Raw genomic sequence first — 22,812 nt, 5'->3', positions numbered from 1 at the left:
CAAACGACGAACCAGAGATTAGGGTAAAATGTTTATCTACGTCCAGTCTAGTATCTGTTAGACGAAGTCAAAATGCAATTTCACTCACCGTGCTTTGAGGACTCCAGCATGCTTTGAGGAGTTTAGTTCTGTTTGGAGTTCTATCTCTTTGGAGTTCTATCTTATTAGGCTTCCTTGTTTATAGGATGTAATTTTCAAATATGTGTCGACTGTTGCTTTTTTTATTTGAATTATTTGAATTTCGAATCTCCTTGTAAATAGGGCCTTCAAACCCTTTGATGTAATCATGAAGCAAGTATAAATACAAGCATCCCATAGTTAAATGGGTATGTAATCATCTTGAAAAAACCTGAGTTCTTAAGTTTTACATGGTTTCTAGAGCTGTTTTTGTCTGACGACAAGATCCTCTCGCCTGTCATCTTTTCCATCAACCTTCCATGGCTAAAAATAATGTCCCCTCCATTAACCCCAACCCCCAAAACTACACCTTCCAGCCCTTCTCCATTGTCGTGAAAATCAAACTCGATAGAACCAACTACCCACTATGGTTGGCTCAAATGCTTCCTATTCTGAAAAGTAGGGATCTGATGGGTTCTGTCGATGGCACAATGTTGTGTCCCCCAAAGCATGTTGTTGGCTCCACCAATGTGAATCCTGCGTACTCAACCTGGGTTCAACAGGTTCAATAACTTCATCGTTTCATAATAAGAATACAGACAATGGTTTGTCCCAAAGCATTTGAGAGTGGCACCCATCAAAGATAGACTCAAGAGCCTAGACACGTGGCGAGGACAATGGCTTGGGTCAAATAAATTTCACTACACCAGCGTGCATGACGTATGCGTGTGAAGAAAGCCAAGGACAAAGTGCCCCGTGTTCGCACGTGTAGAAGAGCGTGTCGTACTGGACAGAGCGAGAGCAATTACATGGTCCCCACACACACCCAATGAGTAGGATCAGGTCCACACGAGTTACGCGTGATGCTCAAATCTGACCGTCCATTATTCGTGACCGTGTAAATCTGCGTTGGAAAACTGGAACTTCAGTGGCCCCACCAATGGTATCACAGTCCGTACTGCCCTGATTTTAACGCTGCGTTTTGCTCCCCCTCCTAAATAAGGAAAAGAAACAGTAAAACAAGATCAGAAGAAGGTGAAAACAAATGAATGACAAATCTTTTTCTAGGTGCCCAACATGCTTGCAAACAAAACATACTGTTTGGTTGCTGCGTTCATGTTGTAAAACAGCAAATTTGGGACTCTATTCTGGGTAAACTTTTGCCCTAATGCGTAGTACGCAACGTAAATTTGACAATAAAATATTACTCAAGACTATTAATTACATTATATGTGATACATACCGCGTATTATTTAATAAATTGCATCCGCATTCACAACCAAATCCACATGAACCATTGAGAATGTTAATTAATTTGAATTATTCACCTATATGTCCAACGATTATATTTTGAATAATTTCAAGAAGATTTAATTGCATAACTTCCGATTTTATCTTTAATCTAAACTAGTTTTTTATATGAAATACTTGATGAACAGATGGATATTAAAATAAAAAATGTGAACTTTAGTGTCAGGTTTATAACTCAACTGACCTGATTAGGTGGGCGGGACTCCTTAGATCGATTGAATATTATCTTGAATTCTAATTATAATCTGGGAAAGGATTTCAGATTTGATTTTATATATGTATATTTTTCTCAGCTTAATGCATTGGTTCGAGTCGTTTGACCAAAGCTTCAATTATAGGGCCTACGTATTTGATCTCTATATCATTTTGCATTATTATCTAGTATTATTTATTTTCTTATAAGTGAGAAGTCTTAAGTTCGACATCTGTAGATGACAAGTTCAATTTATAAATTATTACAGATGACATACTGTATCTTAGCCCAAATCTCCCACCCTATACTATAAAGACTCATTTAGAAGTGCTTTTAAAATGACTGAAAGCGCTTTTAGCGAAAAAAAAATCTAGATTCTAAAAGCAAAGTGCTTCTTGCAAGAAGCATGAAACACAAGTTATATGCTTCTTGTATGAAGCACTTTTTAAGATTTCATTTGCATTTTTACTAAAAATTGTTTCCAAAAACATTTTCAGTATAGATATATAATCTTTAGAAGATCCATGACAATCAGATCGTGAAAGTACATAAGATCATTATCTAATTGTTGGGTGGAAGCCACCTTACATGTATCTTATTATAAACACTAACCCAAATGACTGGGATACTGCTTGAAATCCGATTAAGAGACCAAATCAAAGGCCTTTCTGTGTCACACCACTTTATATCATACGGTTAGGGTGCATAAAGGGCCATGGATGTTGCAGGCATCATGGCATATGTCTTTGGATGGATGAACAGGAACAAACAAAAATGGCTAAAACATGTGATTCTGGCTAGGGTTTCGGAGGCAGATCATTGGTTCCCATGTAATATAATTGGCGGGGTTTGTTGGATCTTGATATGTAAGTCCAAAGCCATCCTTTTCATCTTAATTAATGGTTTTGTTTGTTTTATCAACTAGGAAGGAACAAATATAAGTCGTACTCTTGATCGCCTAGTTCATATAATTAATGTGGACATGGTTATTTGCTATTGATCATTGTCAATGGTTCTGGGTAGGGTTTAATCAATTAAATGCACTCAAGTGTCTTCCAATTCCAATATCAGTAATTTTTTAGTGTGACCATCGACCCATCATGTCACGCTCAACTCACTTTATAAGTTATAACACATATATAAACGTGTGTTTTTCTATACCTTCTATTTCGGTCAATCTTTAATATTATAGGTGCATAAAATATGAATCATTCACCCATCCTATAACATATAAATTAGTAACACGATGACAACGTAACCTCATGAAATGGAATCAGTTTGAAGTTTCAGTAAAAGTCAACACGTTGAGTTTTTGAACTTCATTAAGGCTCCTCCAGAGAGCCGTTTTCACCGTGATTAGAAGCTCCCCGATTGAATTTCCATGATTAAGTTTAAAGGCCAATTTTACAGGCCACAGGCTCCTTCAACAAATCAACCGCGCGGTTAAAGGCTAATTTCCATGATTACATTTTATTTCCGGTAATAGAGCTTTACCTCTTTCAAATTCAAAATATCATAATTAAATAAAAAAACCAAAATGGGGCCCCTCAACTCTTATAAGAATCACTTGAAGAAAAAAAAAAAAATTCTGTAATTCTTTAGTTATTTCCACAAGCATCTTTTGTTGGTAAATCCATCTGTTTCTCTTTGTTTTCTTATTAACCTCTCTCTACTTGCAAACGTTGACGGTTATATAATTTAAAGTACCATATATGGTAAGCAATTTAATTAACATTTTGGTTCTACCTAAACAGTGTAATATAATGGTTTATGGGTTTTGTTAGTACCTTTGTTTAGATTAAAAAGAATCCATAAAAACACGACTAGAAAAAATGTTATCCCAATCGTTTGAATGTTTTTTGGTCATTGTACTTGCTATATAGGAGATTAATCACGCTTATTTGTTGTGCGCTTATTCTTTTCAGATTAAGAGTTTGGTCATTGAAAAAGATGTACTCAGTTGGCACTGTGTGATAATCGTGTTGCAATCATGTTTCTCGAATCAATAAATTATCGACATTGCTTTTTTTCAAAAAATGTCACACCTACCTTTGAAAATAACTTGAACTTCCACCAAAAAGATAATAGATAAAATAATTCAATGACTAAATTAAGTATTTTAAAAAGAAACAAAACCACCAAAATAAAAGGTGCAAACAAATTTAAAAAAGAAAAAGAAAAAGGAAAGATCATATTTTGTAATTGAATTATCTCCCTTTCATCTTATTGGTATATCGTGACTGCTACCTAAAAATTAATCAATTATGCCAGCTCAATCCGAAACCTAAAATATATACCGTACACCTTCCTGTTTTTTTTTTCTTTTTTTTTTAATATAATTAATATAAAAAAAACCTTTTTATAAAACATTCCCACGAAATTCCAAAACTTGACTACTATCTCAACCGCTGATGAAATTAATAGTTTTAAATGGAATATTACCAACAAAAATATTGGATTATATTCATCTACCAAACATGATCACAATAATAAAAATTTAAATTGTCCTTGTTTCAATTAAACTAGTCTCTTTGCATGCACTCACGTATGTGTGAGAGACATTTTTACATCACGGGCACTACACTTCCCCTAAAAGTGTATTGTGTTAGTTTTTTCCCATTGTGTCACACTATATTTTTAATGTATTGTGCAAAGAGAAACTTTATCATACATTTCAATTAAATAATTCAATTAACTTAGCTTATTTATTCACTCTCAATCACCTAGAGGAATTTCAATGTCTGATTTCGAAACATGTACTTCATGTGTCCTAAAATAAGAAAGACATAAAAAAATATATCTTTTTCTACACTTGTATTATGACATATAAAGTATCGTTTAAATACTTGATACTTAAAAAAAAAAAAAAAATATTTCCAATCATCTGCCCTTGTAGGCCCGAGCTTCAAAAAAGCGTTTTAACTTTTATTTATTTATTTAAAAACATAGGGATGAGAAAACGAAATGCCACACTAATATTATAAATTAAAAACATTTCTCTTTACTTATAAGTAATAGTTTTTAATTCGACTCTCCCTGTTGTACTTTAAATTCTCATCCTTTTTAGTTCTTAGTGTAAAAATATAATTATATTATTAATAAAAGATTTGCATCAATCCACATATTACCTACGAACAAAAATTTTACCTCATTTTAGAAAAAATGAAGTTTTAACGAAACACTTTCAGTATTATTTATTTTTAACGAAAAATCATATTTTTATCTTTTTTTGGTATTATTCATTACACATTTATTTATCATTTTTCATTAAAACTAAATTTTTTTTTTTTTACTTTTTGTTAGTTTTTCTTAGAAAAAATGTAAAAAATAAAAATCTTTACCTCACAACAAGACGTGGGCCCGCCATTTATTACTAGGGTTTACAGCAATTGTCGTTTACAAACGCTTTGTCAGCTTGTCCTCCTCCAAACACGATCAACGGCTTCAAATTATAACTGGAAGGTTGAGCCATCAAAGGGTCAGACCGCCATTTCCTAGTCAAAGGAAGGGGTAATTTAGTCACATCAAAAGGCAAATTTCAAGCCACGTCATCCGATGCCAATCTGGCATTGGCTCCAGTTGGGGTGGACATGCACGCGCGTGTAGAGCTTTATATACCCCTCGTCTCTCTTCCCCTGTTCCTCACTCCATCTCCAAGGCGTGCCACTTCGCTCTCATTGCCTCTCTCTCTCTCTCTCTCTCTCTCTCTCTCTCTCTCTCAGATTGAGTCGTCGAATTACCAATTAGGTCGCTCAGCTCAAACATTGTCCATCCTCTCTCTACCTTATTTTCAATTCCACTGCAGCTTTTGATTCTCTCTCAGCCAACACAAAAAAGTCACAAAAGCTACACTTCTGTAGCTAAAAACCTCAAATTATACATTTTTCTAGCCTATTTCTCAACAAACAAAAATGTCAAGGTGGGAAAATAAGCTGAGGGAAGACAGATACAGGCACGAAAAGAAAAATCCTTCTTTCTCATCCTCTCTTCTCGACAAAATTTACCGTTCGATTGACGAGGGATCACCGAAGAACCGCGAGGACTCGATGTTTTACAACGAAACAATGCCGAAGAAGCAGAGCAAAAGCGGGGCGAAAAGCGGCAGAGTAGTGGAAGAAGAAGAGATGGGCAGCCTCCGCCGAGCTTGTTTGATCGAGAAATGGATGGAGATGAAGGTCGGCCAGAAGGTTGGTGGTCAAAGAAGACAGCATTTGGGTGATTTGGACCGAAAATTAGACCGTGATCACCAACGTGATCTCGATGCTATGTTTTTCAGCTCCACCTCTAGCTCCTCTGACTCGAGCTCCGGTGGGTTCTCCTCCTCGGATGCGGAGTCCATGTTCGGGTCTAAGTCGAGGTCCTCGTGTTTCGCACCACCACGGCCGAAGCCGGTTCGCACCAGCGTTTCCACCCGGTCGGTGAAATCAGAGGAAAAAACAGAGAGAAAACACAGAACTCTGTTTTATGAACAGAGAGAAGTGCACATGTTCGATGACTATCACTACAGTTGTGCATCGGATCCGACTCCGAAGCTCGATGAAGGTATAATTAAGTCGAAATCGAGGGCATTGAAGATTTACAGCAACCTAAAGAAGGTGAAACAGCCGCTTTCGCCAGGCGGCCGCGTTGCGAATTTCCTCAATTCTATCTTCACTGCAGGGCAGACCAAGAAAACAAAGAGCACTTCATCAATTGGAGGGTATGAGGAAGCGGTTGCGGAGAGGAAACTGAAATCATGGCAAGACTCGACATGTTCTTCAGCCTCTTCGTTTTCGAGATCATGTTTGAGTAAGAACTCACCATCTACGAGAGAAAAACTGCGCAATGGGGTTAAAAGATCGGTTCATTTCTGCCCGGTGAGTGTGATCGTTGACGAAGATTGCAGGCCTTGTGGACACAAATGCTTGTACGAAGGGGAGGATAAAACCCTAATGCCGGTCACTGTTCCGACCGCATGGAAAATTGGTCGATCGCCAGCGAGAAAAGCCGAGGAGGAGCTTAAGCTTCAAGTGTTGGAGAAAAGCAGAAGAGTTGAGGAAGCGGCCAGAGAGATTTTGAGAGACTGCCGTCGGAACCAAGTAAGGAATGAATTAGTGAGCAGAGAATGTCGTGACGGTGATGAAGGTGATGACGATGATGCTGCTAGTTGTTCGAGTTCGGATCTTTTCGAGCTTGATCACCTTTCGGTGATCGGGAAAGAAAGGTACCTTGAAGAGCTTCCGGTGTACGAAACCACACACGTTCGTACAAATCGCGCCATTGCTAATGGCTTAATAATGTAGTTAACAATGTAGGGGTTTTTTTTTTTAATTTATTTTTTATTTTTTATCTCTTCCAAGTTTCATTACAGCAAATACAAGTATAGAACTAGATTTGTTCTTGGTTTTCTCTCTTTGTTTTACTAATTAATCGAATTGGTTTTACGAGGGGAAACAAAAACGTGACTCTTCATGAAACAGGACTAGACGATATTCTAAGTAACTCTAATTTATGGGGTAGATGATTGACCTCGAGTAAAAAAAAGGCAAACACATTGTCTTTACTAACTGACCTAACCCACTTCTAAACGATAGATTCTAATACGACTTGGCAAATTTTAATGAGTGGTGCCTCTTGCACCTTATTTGTTTTTGTGTTGGGAAAAAGAAAGCTTGAAAGATTAAGAAGGTGGCAATCTGGGGGATGTAAAAAAGAGAAAAAGTGAGGGAACAGAGAGTTTGATTTTTCTGAAAAGAAAGAGAGGTGGGAATGGGGATTCGTTACCTTATGGATCATGATCAAACACTCAGATGGAGACTGACAGAGAGCTTGATAGGAACGGGAAAAAAAGGTGGTGGAAGAAAGAAAAAGAGCAAGAGAAAATTGAAAAGATTCTATGATGCTGATCACAAGCAAGCGACCAAAGCAAGAAACTGAGAAATGATATGAAATGAATAGTTCTGCTCTCTTGGTCATCTGGTGATCAATGATACATAGTTATTCACCGTTGAATTTGACATCAATAGTTGGGTTTAAAATAGTAAAATTACGTACATATATTCTCTACAATTGATATCTAACCTAATTGTCATATATTATTCAATCACTAAGTGATCGCGGGAAGAACATTTATGATGAAATGAGATGAAATTTATGAAGAAAAAAGATGGGGGTGTGATGGCAAAGGCAAAGGCAGATCTTCACCCATGGGAATAGAGAAAGTGAGTCCTAAAGCATTTGCTTTTGCTTCTTCTTTCTCTCTTTCTCTGGAATTGGATTTTTGTAAATATATTTTGGATTTTGGGGAATTTGGCATCCTTGTTACTTGAACGTTGCGTTAGCATCCCCATCTCATCATCCCCTACTCGGGTCTTTGGGTTCATGGATTCTCCATCTCTTCAAATTTCCAACTGTTCTTTTTCACTTTCCTAACTAAACACGTACGTGAACTGTGGTTACATAATACATTTATACATGAATATTGCTAGAGAGACCAAATTTTTAAACGATGTATCACCAATAGGAAATAAGCATGTTAATCAGTACTTAAGTAATAATTCAATCACTAACATCTACATCATTTGGTTTTAAATTTTGATCTCCCTAGCATTACCTTTCATACATATATGCTTTGCAAGTGCAGCCGCCAAGTGGCAATCATCAATATGTACGTATAATTATATATTTTTTGTTTATTATATGTCACAATATATTGTGAAGAAGTGCCATGCCAATGCATGTAGCTATATTTTTGTTATTATATCAAGTAGTGAAAAAAGGACAAGAGGACGAGTTGTAGGACTGATGATTTGCTGTGGCGACTAAGAAATTAACTGATCGAGCACGATCAAATTGAAAGATGCTTAATAATTGCTTATTATTAATATACAAGATTAGTGGTACGTGATGAGCATGCAGATTGAACTCTGGGTCTCAAAGTCTTGATGCCAAGAATCGAAATGTCTCTCTCTAAGTCAAAATTAGCATCATCATATGATTAACTAACTTAAAAACAAGGCTGACTAAACTTTATTCGTTGAAATTTTCTATTTAAATATCTTTTCTAGAAAAATTCTTCCAATTTGAAGACCATATTCATTCATATAAAAATTGACTGTCAACACTTGTTATCATAATCATTTTGTTAGACAAATATAAATGTCTAAAGGGTCTCGAACTTCAAGATGATATTTGAATAATGATAAAGAGAATGAATGATTCGATTATTCTTATTGTATGTAGAAATAATGCCGCATTAACTTTTTGGGAATGATTAGACTTTCCACATTTTCGGAAATAAGGAAAGTATTGTCCTTCAAGGAGTCAGATACAGAACTTCAAGGCTCCAAGGGTTGAAATGTATCAGTAAATTATTAAGCAATTTGATTAACAATGTTAATGAATGAATTCAATTTCGGTTATTTTAGGGTAATTTCCATACGGTGGGTGAGGTGGTGGGGAGTTGCCGGCAATAATTAAAAGAATAATGTGGGTGGTGTGTGGAGGAAGAAGGAGAGTAATCGTTTACCACTTTTGGACCATCCTCAGTTTCTAGCTTCTAGGTTTTACAAATCACTAATCATGTTCATAATTAATAACTCCAAATACAATGTTTTTAAATCAATTTGAACTCAGTATCTCCATCAACAAAATAAAAATATAGGCATCTTTGGATGAAAATTGATGATGTGCGGTACAAACAATATTTTAAAATCAACAGCTATCGTCCCCTAGATTTGAGCTCGGGATTTTCTCAAACATATATAGTACAAACTGAGTAGTGTAAATTAAACGACGATGTTCAAATACGAACTATGTGTTGAATAATTATGCAAGTTGTTGTGTTATCCTTTTCTTTAGATTTTAATATGCACCTTTCTTCTTCACCAACAAAAATGGATCTCAGTAGTAGTTGTATTGCTCAATTCAAAAACTGTGCTTCCTTGATTCTTTTGCTGCTTTCTGCATAATTTTTATGGCATCTTAAGTTGCAGATGAAGTTCATTAGTCAAATCAAGCCTGCAAAACTCTACCCTATAAATATACACAGTAATTTAACTTTCTCAAGTTAAATAAAGTTGTCAATCATGGGAAAACAGGAATCAAGTTCCACCTTCCATTTACAAATACGTACGTTGAACTTTATCAGACGTTCTATATCGTAAATACATTGTTCCTACTGTTGCTCTATTCCTACTTGTGTAGTTTAACTTGTACCCAACATGCATGCTTTCTTTTTCTTCTAATCAAACTGTGAAATATATTGAACAAACCAGCGTGGAAGTGGGGAAAAGGGCGAGGACCGCCAGACTGACAGGATGAGCCCTGCGCCCTGAGGGAGGGCCAGCTCCTCTCAACAAGATTACGATCGTTGAATGGTCCACAGTCTCCTCCTCCTCGGTCTTCACTAGATTAGGTTCCACCACTTTTATTTTTGGCTATTCGGGTGGTGAAAGAGTAAAAGACAAGTCACAAAAGCTAATGAGTGATTGTCGATCCCGAGGTGAAAATTCCACAATCTTAATTGTTTGTTAGCACCACCGTCCTCTCCTTTCTCCTACAAAAGTCATGATCTGTGCGTTGAAGTTCTCGCAGGACCACTTACTTGTAATAACAGTAGTTAGGGTTTTCAAGATTCATAGTCCTCTCTATCCATCCCCATATACTTGCATACATTTAAACATAGAGCAATGACAACCTAATTACCTATTCATTAATTGGACACTTCATCGATTCAAATTGTCGAAGGGTATTGCTACCGTCAATTTGAGCAGTACAATGTTAGCTCAAATATTGATATATAATTGCAAGATAGATTGCACTCGGGTCAATCAAAACCTAAATTCTCAATGAAACATAAATCTTACAATAATCAATGTATGATGAGATATTGTTGCGTCTAAAAAGTGACCGACGCTAGCACAACTCTTTATCTTGAATCAATTTCTCTATTTTCACGCTACTTTTGTGGTAATATTGTAATTTTTTTGTGCTTCAAGTCCATAGCTACTACTAGAAGGATCCACATAATTTATAGTAGTTAATTACGCCCAGACTGTAATTCTTGGCATCCCTTCTCATATTCATAGACTTTATCGCCTCATCAACTTAAGCTGTATAAAAACAAATAATTGACATCACAAAATCCGCCCAGATTGTTTTATTGCATGAACTAAACAACAAACGTTGGGACACCTTATAAACACCATTAAACCATTATTAAGCTTCCCCTCTTTGCATCTTCTCACTAATTAATCGTAATTAGCATATAGGAAAATAGAATAGCATGAACTATTTCAAGAAGAAGGGTTCCATATTTGGGTCTCCACAGTCGGCGAAAACCAATTCAAGTAGCGCAAAGCAAGTAGTGCCTACTAACATCGTCACCGCCACCTCAACTGGATGTTGCCAAGGGACGAATGGCTGCTCAAGTTCGGAGTCAGTTAACGTTGTTCCTATGAACCACCATCCAATGATCTCTAAATTAGAGCAGCAGGTATATGCTTGTTTTTTTTGGTTTTGTTTGCGGAACAGGTATATATGCTTGTTTGGATCACAACCTAGCTCTCTTAGCTATGAATTTTTTCAAGAGTGTCACTAATAGGAATAAACACTAATAGGAATAAGCACGTTTATCAACGTTTAAGTAATAAACCAATCATCAACTTTCATGTCCTCTTTGTCTTCAAATTTAATTTTCCTAGTATTACCCATTTGTCAAATGTGTTAATTTGGTTCAACTAGGTTAGTTTGGACCCCTCTCTTAATATAGCATCTAGCTAGTTTGGGAGATGCATGCATCATAAGGTCGATCACGAATCCCAATACAGAAATACTCATCTATTTCAATTTTCTCACGTCTATATATACAAGATTTTGTTTTGATACGTCCGATGGTCAAATCCCACCCAATATTCGTGTATCATATGTTTCTTTGGTCCTGCATAAAAGCTATTTGATAAGTGGCTGTTACACTAAATAAATAATAAGACGTAATATTGTGACTGTTAAATTGAAGAAAATTCACAATTAATATCAAACATGCGTATCTTTATGTTCAACAAAAAGAAAAGAAAAAAAAAACCCATCTCTATAACTTTTCCAGTGATGAATTCTAAATGAATGTTTTCATCACTACATATTCAAATTTTCTTAGTGTGATGAACGTAGACGAGCTTTTTGGTGTTCAACAATATAAAGTTGGAGAAAACAATTCGATTTTAACATACATGTAGTTGTAGTATATGTATTTTGTAACATATACTCATTTTTGTTGAATTGAATTGTCATATTTTGGGTTTTGGCTGCAAATTAAGGTGGCAGAGCTGGAAAAGAGAGTCCTAAATGAGAGAGAGCTTCAAATTATGCATAAGAAGAATATGGAAAGAACACAAGATTATCTTGGGCACTGCCTACAGGTAGCCCAAGATAATGGATTCTTGAACCTCATTCACAACTCCAAAGACATTGGCCCACAACCATGCCCGCCCTCCTCCAATGTTGTCACTCCAAATGCAATCCCACAATTTCCAGCAACTCAACCACACCATTCTTCTGATCTAGCAGCTGTTATTGATCAAGCCCAGCTAAATGGATGGTACATCCATCCAGGAGAGGTAGGTCTTCCGTGACCCAAATTTAAAATTGGGTAAATTATATTTTCATACCTCAGGTTTGAGGTTTATTTCAATTCCGTACAACATCTTCAAAACATTTCACTTTCATACTTTAAGTACTATTTTATTTCAAAATAATACATCCGTTACATTTTCCATCTATTGATCCGTTAAATGTTGACGTGGCTGCCACATATATGCCACGTGGCTACCAAATGCCTGCCACATGACAAAAAAAATAATTAAATTTTTTTTTTAAACATGAATTAAAAAAAAAAAAACTTGAAAAAGCAGAAACCCACCCCACCCCCGCAACCACTCTTCTCCCTCCCAAGCATCCCAACCACCTCCCTTTCCTCCGCTCTCTTCACCTCCCCTCCCATCCAAAAACTCATCACATCCCACCCAAAACCTGAATTTTCTCACCTAAAAAAAAAAAAAAAAAATTGAAACACACAGCGACCCCCAGTCTGCAAGAAGAAGAAGAAAAGGGAGGAAGAAAGAAAAAAAATTGAAACTATCCCTCCCCCCTCCCAACTGACCCATATCTGCAACAACAAGAAGAAGGAGAAGAAGAGGAAGAGGGAGGGAGGAAGGGGGAAAGAAAAAAAAAATTGCACCCCCCATCCCCCAACCCAACGACCCTCCCGACCCCCCGGGGCGAAGATGATTTCTGGGATTTTTTTTCCTCCTTCTCCTTCTTGTTGTTGCAGGTTTAGGCATATTGGGATGCTTGGGAGGGAGAAGAGGTGGGTTTCCCCTTTTTTGAAGTTTTTTTTTTTTTTTTTTTATATATATAAATCTTTTTTGCCATGTGGCAGACATTTGGCAGCCACATGGCATATATGTGGCAGCCACGTCAGCACTTAACGGATCAATGGATGGAAAATGTAACGGAGGTATTATTTTGAAATAAAATAGTACTTAAGGTATGAAAGTGAAATGTTTTGAAGATGTTGTAAGGAATTGAAATAGATCTCAAACCTAAGGTATGAAAATGTAATTTACCCTTTAAAATTTGTACATTATGTTTCGTATGGTTTAGCATGCTATTTTGTCAGACTGTCAACAAAAATTGTTAATCAAGTAAAATTAGTATATGAATGTGTAATTTTGATGTACAGTCTTGATCAATGTAACTTGCCAAATTTCCTAAAACCCTATGGTAACGTATCTATTGATGTATGGTGAAAATTGGATTAGATTGAGATTGAAGAAAAAATAGGGCAGGGGAGTACGGCTCACATATACAAAGGAACATGGCATGGACTTGAAGTGGCAGTGAAATGCATGTACCCTGATTTCTTTGAAACGAACGACAATGGTGTCGCATTTTTCGCTCAAGAGCTTGACACCTTATGTAGGCAGCGACATCCATACATACTTCAGCTAATGGGTGCATGCCTCGATCCTCCTAACTATGCTTGGGTGGTGACGGAGTTCATGAGTACAACACTAAAGGAGTGGCTTCACGGCCCTGGAAATAGGCGAAAAGAGAGGATGATACCACTTCCTCCGCTCAAAGAGAGGGTCGCTAGGGCATTGGAGATTGCTCTAGCCATGCAGTATCTTCATGGACAAAAGCCTATGGTGATTCATCGTGATCTCAAGCCTAGCAACATATTTTTGGACGATGCTATGCATGTACGAGTTGCGGATTTTGGTCATGCTCGGTTCCTGAGTGATGAAGAGAAGGCACTCACTGGCGAAACAGGCGAGGATTTGTGTGTTAAATGATTGATTTATTCATATGTATTTGTGTTAACTAAGTGATTTATGTCTTAATTTGTTCGTTAATTACCTTTAATTATTTGCAGGAACTTATGTGTACATGGCACCTGAGGTCATCCAATGCGAGCCTTATAACGAAAAATGCGACGTATACAGTTTTGGGATTTTATTGAATGAGCTTATAACTGGAGATTATCCTTACATTGAGAAAGATTACGGTCCCATTAAGGTAAGAAACAACCCACCTTGTCTCAAGGAAATAAAAGGATATAATAAAGTTGTACGGAGGGATTTTCTAGTGATCCATGACGCTAAATTTGCAACGCATTAATAATGAGATATCGCTTATGTGTGATTAATGCTGGTTAAAATTTTAACTAAAACATGACATGAACAATAAGTAAATGAAAATAATAATAATCGAATTAATCATGTGGAAAATAATACTAATCAACTAGTGATTTTTCATTGTAGATTGCGATGGAAGTTGTGGAGGACAACCTAAGGCCAAAACTGGCTGATGATCATGATGGGCAACTTGGGGAGCTAATTGACCTAATTTTCCTTTCATGGGATGCAGATGCGTCAGTGAGACCATCCTTTGCCGCCATTACAAGTAGTTTGAAGGCTCTTCAAAACAGATTGTTTTATTGAAGTTTGACAACCATATGCTTATGTTAATGTTAATCTAATCAGTTTGGACGTTCATTTAAGCAATTAGGATATTATTACTTCAATCAAATATCTCATAAAGTCAAAGTTGTTGGGTTGCATACGTACGTAAGCAATGAGTTTAGGTTAACAAACTATGAAGTAATTAAATAAAAAGTGATTAAGCAAGACCAGCTCTATAGAATCGGTCGATGTACAGTGCAAAACGCCCTACATTCTCCAAAGAGACAGAGGACCATTACCTCCAGGAGACCCTGGTCGATCAAGTAGTTGAATAAATATATGATTAGTTTATGAATAAATAAACTCACATAAGATCGATGTAATCAAGTTCGTATTGCATTTGTCTTTAACTTTGCAATCAACCCTTAAAAGATAAAGTTGACGCGCACCAAAGCGACGCTTCAATTGCAAATCATGCCTCACACGTCGTTATTAATCACACAAAACAAAACGATAAAGGTAAAAAGCTTGCATGTCGTTTCACTCCCTTTCTTTTAAAATAGGAAAAGACTTGGCTGCTGAATAATTCAGAAGCATATTCTGCTTAAAATCGAAATTTAAACACATGTTTAGTTAGGATTAGATGTAAGCAGGACCTGATGTTGAATTTTCAGCAGCCAAGTCTAGTTCTTTAAAATATGGGCCTTTTGTCTTGTGGTTTCATGGATTGATCAAGGCTTTATTATCCTACCAACCTTTTATATTATTATAATGTTAAGAGGTTAAAATTACAAATTAAATTATATATCATCAATAAAAAATAATCATATTAATCAACAATTAAATAAGAATTCAATCATCTCATTTAGTTTATAAATTTAGCGTATAAATTTAACTTTTCCATCATTAGCCCTTTATATTATTATTCGAAATGCAATAATACAAGTTCCAAGATATCAAAACCATGACCAATTGCATAGCTAGGAGATATTTTTGGCCATTTCACTTTTGGTGCCTCGAGCCATGTCGTCCACTCGTCTTTCTACTTACTAACCTTTATGCACGTGCTCACGTGCTTGCAAAATGTATTTTTTAAATCACGACGTGTTACGCATGACTTACACATTTTAAATGTATGTATTCATGTAAATTGATAAAAGAAAAATCAAATATTTGAAGTAAATGAATCGTTTTAGATCATACTAGAAGAAACCCCTCATAAACCAATTAAAGCAGCTGAATTCACATAATAAAATCGGTCTCTATAGAATTTACATTAAGAGTAGAGAAAATAATATTTAATAAACAATTGATTGAATCATATTATTGCTAGCCCATTGTGAAGCTAAACTCACACACTCCTCCTTAATGTAGATAATATCTTTTGTTAAAAAAAAAAAAAAACAACCATTTGACAATTAATTTAATCACATTATTATCCACGTGTGAAAGACTTTTTTTATAACCGGCATTACACGCCTCTTAAGATGTTTTGAACGTGTTTAAAAATAAAGAAATTGAATCACATTATTGCTAGTCCATTGTAAGGTACTAATTATAAAAAATAAAAAATAAAATTGCACCAAAAAATTAATTATTAAAAAAAAACACTGTTAAAATTACAAAATTACCCTTGTATTATTTTATGCATTCTCTTTTGTTACTTTTGATTTGTATTGGATGAGGGGCATTTTGGCCATATTATTTTTTGTCGAAGCTGTGACCCCAAAGTGGGGCTCTGGCTTTATATATAAGATAAATATTTATGCATACTCAAAGCACAAGATGTTACAACTTTCGTAAATTTATTTTTAAAGGCAAATTACATTATTACATTTAGTATTATTGCGGTTCAGGCCATACAATAGTATGTTCTATACTTTCTTTATAATGACAAAAAACAACATCAAATTTATGAAATACTTATCTTATTCAAGATGTCATAATCGTTCGCTCTTAATGGCACGTAGACTAATGTCATACAAATAGTGTACAACGACAACTTTAATAGAAAATGTTAACCTTCTAGATATAGCGAGAGATGAATAAATAATCTAAGTTGCATCAAACAAACGTACGTGCAAGAAATTCGAGCATTGAGTGCCATGTAAAGCAGGTGGCTATATGGTAGTATTTTTTCAAGAAATGGAAACAACATAAAAGAAAAAAAAAAAAAAAAAAAACAAATAGAGAACATTGTTGAAACATTCCATTTCAACTTATATTGAAATTTTTTGTAATAAAATTTCACACAAGATGAATTATACGTGATAATTAATAAGTTGTTAATAATACCTGTGTTGTTTGACGTGTTTGATCCGTACTGATCGCTCACGTGAGACCTAATAATACATATTTTTTTGTCAAACATATGTTTATTCAGTGGGAAAAAAAGAAGAAGAGAGTATATGTATATTGTTGGGTCAAAGGTGGGCGAAAGTAGCACCAGGACTAGTACTGTGAAGAATTAATACGAACTGTACCTCTCACCCAACATCAAAGATCTTTCCAGATACTTGGGCCCACTGTATTAATTTTGGTGGGCCTCCCCACCATCCTCCTCCGATCTGAGGTCATTCATTTGTCTGCATTAAACACAGATTTGCATGTCAATTAATTCACGTAGATAAACCATAAAAATTGTATTAATCGAATGTTAATTAAGTAGTGGAGATAATTAGCACCAAAAATGTAAAAACAAATAACATTCAACAACTTTCTCTCATTCTCTGTCGAGACGATCACTGTTGCGTAATGGGATTGTATTGCTACTTGTTTCTTTGTGGTTGGCCACACCACCTGTGTCTGTCATTGTAGTGAGCATTTTTACTTACCATCGTAAACTATGATGTACGCTTATCGTATATCAATCCATCTATCGCATGTTTTTTCAAATAAATTTAATTAATTTTTTTAAATTAAAAAATAACATTTAATGTAAAAATTAATTATAATTAAATAAAATAACAAGTATCAAATAATTAGACGTTTACTGTCCATACACTATAATTATGGCGAGAGCAAAAATGCTCCCGTACCTGCAATTCTTATTATAATTAACTCATAAACCCTACTTGTTCTTATCCAAATTCCAGTTTTACCCTTGCTGACTTCATATTCGTTACATCACATTACCATAATAATACAATGTCTTTATCAAACTATTTTTTTTTTTTTTGAGGGGTCAATTTCACCAAACTATTTCATTCATTACATCACATCCGATGGTACATTCAACCACCATCCTCTCCTTTTTTTGATACCGACGACATTGCGAGATGAAAATATGAAAACGTAAATCTAGACATAAAAATAGACGTGGTTAATTACTCAATCTACAAATTTTTTGTCAAGATGTTTTATAGTGGTTATGGAAAGTATGATACTTATATATAAAAAAATAGACATTTTGAGTTTAATTTCTGTAACATTACTGTTATATTAGTGTAAGTTTAATATATTAATACCACACTAATAAGTTTGATATATTAAACTCATGATTCAATTAATTAGTATCACATTCAAAATTTTCAACCCAATGTAAAAATGTAATTACCATATAAATTCAATGTATCCAAGCAGCCCACTTATTTTTTCCAACCTGCTGTGGAAGATCTAAGATCATTCTTTTATATCTTAATTTTCTGACGTGTTTATTTATATCCAAGGAGCGCACGTGGTAAACAATATTAATATGCATTCCTAGGAACTTGCATTTCCTAAACATTTGAACCCTCTCTCAACCGGAGAAGAATTCTCTACATTCCTAATCTCTTTACCCTTTCATGTTATCTTATTTTAATAATTATAATTAAATCACGTTAATATCTTATATTAATTTTTTATAAAGATAATAAAATAAAAAGTAATGTGTGAGGAGATGATGGAATGAGATGAGAATATGACGATACCTCCTCCCTCTCAACCTTCTGTCTTATCAATCTGTCCCTCTCTGACTTGTCTGCACACCTTCTCTTCCTCCTTTGCTCCTTCACTTTCACATTATTTATTTTATCACATACTATTGCAACTGCAAACCAATCTCTAATAAAATCACCATTATTCTTCTCCTTCTCAAGTATTTAAAGCATCAATCGCCGAAGTTTCAAACACCCTACAACCCAAGTTCAAATTTCGATTTCTTCTTTTGGATTTGAATTTTTTGTTTTCAATCTAGTTAACCACTTGCTTTGCACTACTGAATCAAAGAACTTGCTGGAATGATCTTCCATTTTTTTCCTTGGTGGGGTGCTGTCTCTGCTCTGTGAATAGCTCTGGTGTGGTGAGTCTGATTATTTACATATTTAGGTGAATAAGAAGAGTGTTTCTTACTGTTTTAGACACCTTGTACTGTTTGATTTGATCTTTTTGGCGCCAAGGTAACTTCTTTTGCAGTTACGTTAACAGAAGTAGATTACTTCTTGTAAAGTTTCAATCTTTGGTTAAAACGATGGAGATTGGATATATCTGCCAAAAGGGTTTGAAAAGTCAGAATTTTTAAATGTGATTTTGTTTCTGGTGTACCATGGTTTCTTTATTTGGGGGTTTAGTGAAAGCTTTTTGTGATGTTTAATGTTGTAGAGTTCGATCAGAACTAGTTTGTTATGGTGTTGTTAGAAAGCCGTTGATATAAATATTCAATATTTAATTAGGAAAATAAAGGTTTGATTAATCCTGAAAGAAAAGAGGGTACTTGGGATTTATCTACCAAAAGGGTACGGAAAAATCGCATTTTTGAATGCCATTCCGATTTGGTGTTTTGTTTAGTTGGGGTTTAATGCAAGATTTTTGTGATGTTTGATGTGGTAGGGTTTCAATGAAGAAGACCATAGAGAGAGAAAAGCTTTTGAAAGGCGGGGAAGTAAGCATGTCGGAGAAGCTTTCTTCCAATGGAGGTGAAGTTGTACTGGAAGTTCGAAGCGAAGAAATCAATGCAGCAAAAGGATCTCCCTCAAAAGGCTCAGAATATTCAGCTCCCAAGCAAAGCAAAGTGGGCTCACCCGCAAAGGCATCGGCTGAGTCCAGCAGTGGATTCTCTCAGTCAGTCCCAGTGAGCTCCCCTTCACCTGAATTTTGGAGAGCCAGTCCTGGTAAGCCTCCCAAGATTCCCACCCGCAATGAGAGTCTTGCTAGGAGAAAGTCACTAAATAGGTCAATTAACTCGAAACCCAAGTCAAGATTTGGTGAACCCTCAGTAGGCATTGATCACAATCTGTTTGAAGAAGATCAAGTTGGTGCAAATTCCCCTTATAGGGGTTCATTCAATAGGCCTTCCCCAAATGATAAATCAGGTATCAGGAGTGTTTCAATCTCCGGGAGTGGGAGGATACCGCCGTCTCCAGGCAAGATCAAAGAGAAGGAGGATGAAGAGATTTACAAGAAGGTTAAATTGAGTAGAGATAACCATAGGAAAGTGAAAATGACAACTAAGGTCTTGCTTGAGTGGGTTACTTTTCTGGTACTTCTGGCTTGTTTATTGTCTAGCTTGACTATCGAGAAATTAAAGAATGATATGTGTTGGGGCTTGGAAATTTGGAAGTGGTGTGTGCTTGTGATGGTGATATTCTGTGGAATGTTGGTTACAAACTGGTTTATGCATTTCATAGTTTTTCTGATTGAGAGGAATTTTTTGCTGAGGAAGAAGGTTTTGTATTTTGTTCATGGCATGAAAAAGAGCGTTCAGGTTTCGATTTGGTTGGCTCTGGTTCTTCTCACATGGTTATTGGTGTTCAATCGGGGGGTCAAGCGATCAAAGACTTCCACCAAGATTTTGAATTATGTCACATGGACTCTTGTTTCCATTCTTGTTGGGGCATTTTTGTGGTTGTTAAAAACTTTGTTCCTTAAGATTTTAGCATCTAGTTTCCATGTGAACACCTTTTTTGATAGAATCCAAGAATCAATCTTCCATCAGTATGTTCTTCAGACACTTTCAGGGCCAGCACTTATAGAGGAGGCTGAGAGGGTTGGGAAATGTCCGAGCACTGGGCAAGTGAGTTTCAGGACGACAAAGAAGGCTAAGGCTGGGAAGGAGAAAGAGGTGATTGATATGGGAAAGCTTCAGAAGATGAAGCAAGAGAAGGTTTCAGCTTGGACGATGAAGGTATTGGTGGACGCAGTTTCGAGTTCAGGGCTGTCCACCATCTCCCATGCATTGGATGAGATGGAAGCGGGAGGAGCTGAACAGACGGATAGGGAGATTACTAATGAGATGGAAGCAACCGCCGCTGCCTATTACATTTTTCATAATGTCGCACAACCGGATTCCAAGTGAGAAAAACCACCTTATTGTTTAGTTGTTATTTGTGATATAGGTGCCTTTTCATGTGTTTCTTACACATCTTACATCTGAGTAGGTACATTGAGGAGGAGGACCTCATGAGGTTCATGATTAAAGAAGAGGTGGAACTTGTGTTTCCGCTGTTTGACGCAGACGAGACTGGACATATTGACCGAAAATCTCTAACGGATTGGGTGGTAAGACCTTTTATTTTCATGTTTCTGGACTTCCCACTTGTACTTATTGATTCTGTAATCTGTAGTCATGGAGTGTTATTCCTTGATCATACACATACATGCCTTATTTTAAAATCATGCATGTCTTACAATCTAAAAACTTATGGTGGGGGATGGAGAAAGGGAATTTGTAACTTGAGTCTGTTTCTATATACATTGTTTCCCTTCAGCATTACTCATTAGCGTCTGCACTTGGAATCCATTTTTGTTTAATGTTGAACCGCAAGGTAGATAAGAAAACAGCAGCAGTCCTCAGTCATGTACAGAATTGAGCTGTTGGTGGTCTGCCTTAGAAAGTTCTTTCGGATAAAGAGGTGAAGTATTTTTGGCCTTCCGGCTTTTGCAGGTGAAGGTATACAATGGTCGCAAAGCATTAGCTCATGCTTTAAACGACACCAAAACAGCTGTAAGGCAATTGAACAAACTTGTGACTGGCATCCTGGTTGTTATCACCATTGTAGTGTGGCTTTTATTGATGGAAATTGCAACCACGAAAGTGCTTGTTCTCCTCTCGTCACAGCTCGTAGTTGCAGCTTTTATGTTTGGAAACACTTGCAAGACTATATTTGAAGCTATAATTTTTGTATTTGTAATGCATCCATTTGATGTTGGTGACCGCTGTGTTGTTGATGGTGTTCCGGTAACTTTCTCAACTCTTGTTTCGTTACATTCGGTTTCCTTAAATCAAATTTCTAATGCCTGGCAACCTGACAGTTGATGGTTGAGGAGATGAACATCTTAAATACAGTCTTCTTGAAACTCAATATGGAGAAGGTATACTATCCGAATTCAGTTTTGTCCACAAAAGCCATCAGCAATTACTACAGAAGTCCAAACATGCAAGACATCGTCGAATTCCACATTGCTTTTTCGACAACAGTGGAGAGGATAGGCATGCTGAAAGAGAGAATAAAACAGTGAGTTAATCAAATCTTTTGTTGGTTTATGTACGGGCTAGCACAGGTCTAGAAACATATATGTTAGTTTCCTGTCAAATAAACTGATATGTTACGCTACTAGAATAATCACAATTGTTATGTTGTGCAAACTGCACATTCACGCATGATTTCACTTGAGTAAAATGTTTTAATTAACAGTCTAGCATCAATTTCTACTGCTCCTTTATATTTACTCCTTTGCAATTTCATTTTGCTTGTTCAGTCATTTGGAGAGTAACTCGCAGCATTGGCATTCTGACCACAATCTGGTAGTGGTTGAATTCGAAAATCTCAATAAATTAAAGATGGCCCTGTATGTCACTCACACAATGAACTTTCAAGAGTTCGGAGAAAAGAATAAGCGGAGAACTGAACTAGTCATGGAATTGAAGAAAATGTTGGAAGAGCTCCAAATCAAGTACAATCTGCTGCCCCAAGAAGTTCGTCTCACTCAAACTTAAATCAGATGCAGCTATTGCCAGTAAATGAAGTTCTTGCGGGGTAAAAGGAAGACCTTTTGATGGTTTTGTTCTTTTTCCCGGTAGGGTTTTTTACCAAGTACGTTAGTTTCAGTAGCTAGTTCAGATTACTGCTGTGGACTAGCAAGGAATTTGGCATGAAATGTTGTTATAGTTTTTGTTTCCTATTTTCTGCACTTCGTTTGGTGGTGACTAGTGACTTTAGAAATCTGCATGTTGTTTTAAGAAGTGTAGTGATTTTCGTATGCAATTTTCTCTTCTGCATATCCGTCTAACGATGTGAATTATTCAACCTACCTCACAAAACGATGACACCT

At 36.0% G+C, this 22,812-nt stretch overlaps 3 protein-coding genes across 3 annotated transcripts; all 3 read left to right on the top strand.

Moving 5' to 3' along the window:
• The first annotated feature begins 5,293 nt into the window (after window positions 1-5,293).
• On the top strand, window positions 5,294-6,909 carry LOC137728835 (protein BIG GRAIN 1-like A). The gene has a single exon (XM_068467614.1). It carries the CDS (start codon window positions 5,533-5,535, stop codon window positions 6,901-6,903), a length of 1,371 nt encoding a protein of 456 aa, XP_068323715.1. The 5' UTR covers window positions 5,294-5,532; the 3' UTR covers window positions 6,904-6,909.
• A 3,977-nt stretch (window positions 6,910-10,886) lies between these two features.
• Window positions 10,887-14,601, top strand: LOC137708837 (serine/threonine-protein kinase STY13-like). The gene is made up of 5 exons (XM_068447995.1): window positions 10,887-11,096; window positions 11,911-12,216; window positions 13,420-13,930; window positions 14,034-14,176; window positions 14,422-14,601. The coding sequence occupies exons 1-5, from the start codon at window positions 10,887-10,889 to the stop codon at window positions 14,599-14,601; spliced, it is 1,350 nt and encodes a 449-aa protein (XP_068304096.1).
• Window positions 14,602-18,548: 3,947 nt separating this feature from the next.
• On the top strand, window positions 18,549-22,740 carry LOC137718515 (mechanosensitive ion channel protein 10-like). Its single transcript, XM_068458073.1, has 6 exons — window positions 18,549-18,844; window positions 19,372-20,832; window positions 20,919-21,039; window positions 21,425-21,718; window positions 21,793-21,995; window positions 22,240-22,740. The coding sequence occupies exons 2-6, from the start codon at window positions 19,379-19,381 to the stop codon at window positions 22,475-22,477; spliced, it is 2,310 nt and encodes a 769-aa protein (XP_068314174.1). The 5' UTR covers window positions 18,549-18,844; window positions 19,372-19,378; the 3' UTR covers window positions 22,478-22,740.
• Window positions 22,741-22,812: the final 72 nt, after the last annotated feature.

The sequence above is a fragment of the Pyrus communis genome, chromosome 1 (assembly GCF_963583255.1).
Source record: "Pyrus communis chromosome 1, drPyrComm1.1, whole genome shotgun sequence".
Lineage (NCBI taxonomy): Eukaryota > Viridiplantae > Streptophyta > Magnoliopsida > Rosales > Rosaceae > Pyrus > Pyrus communis.
This window is presented reverse-complemented; position numbering and strand designations above follow the sequence as displayed.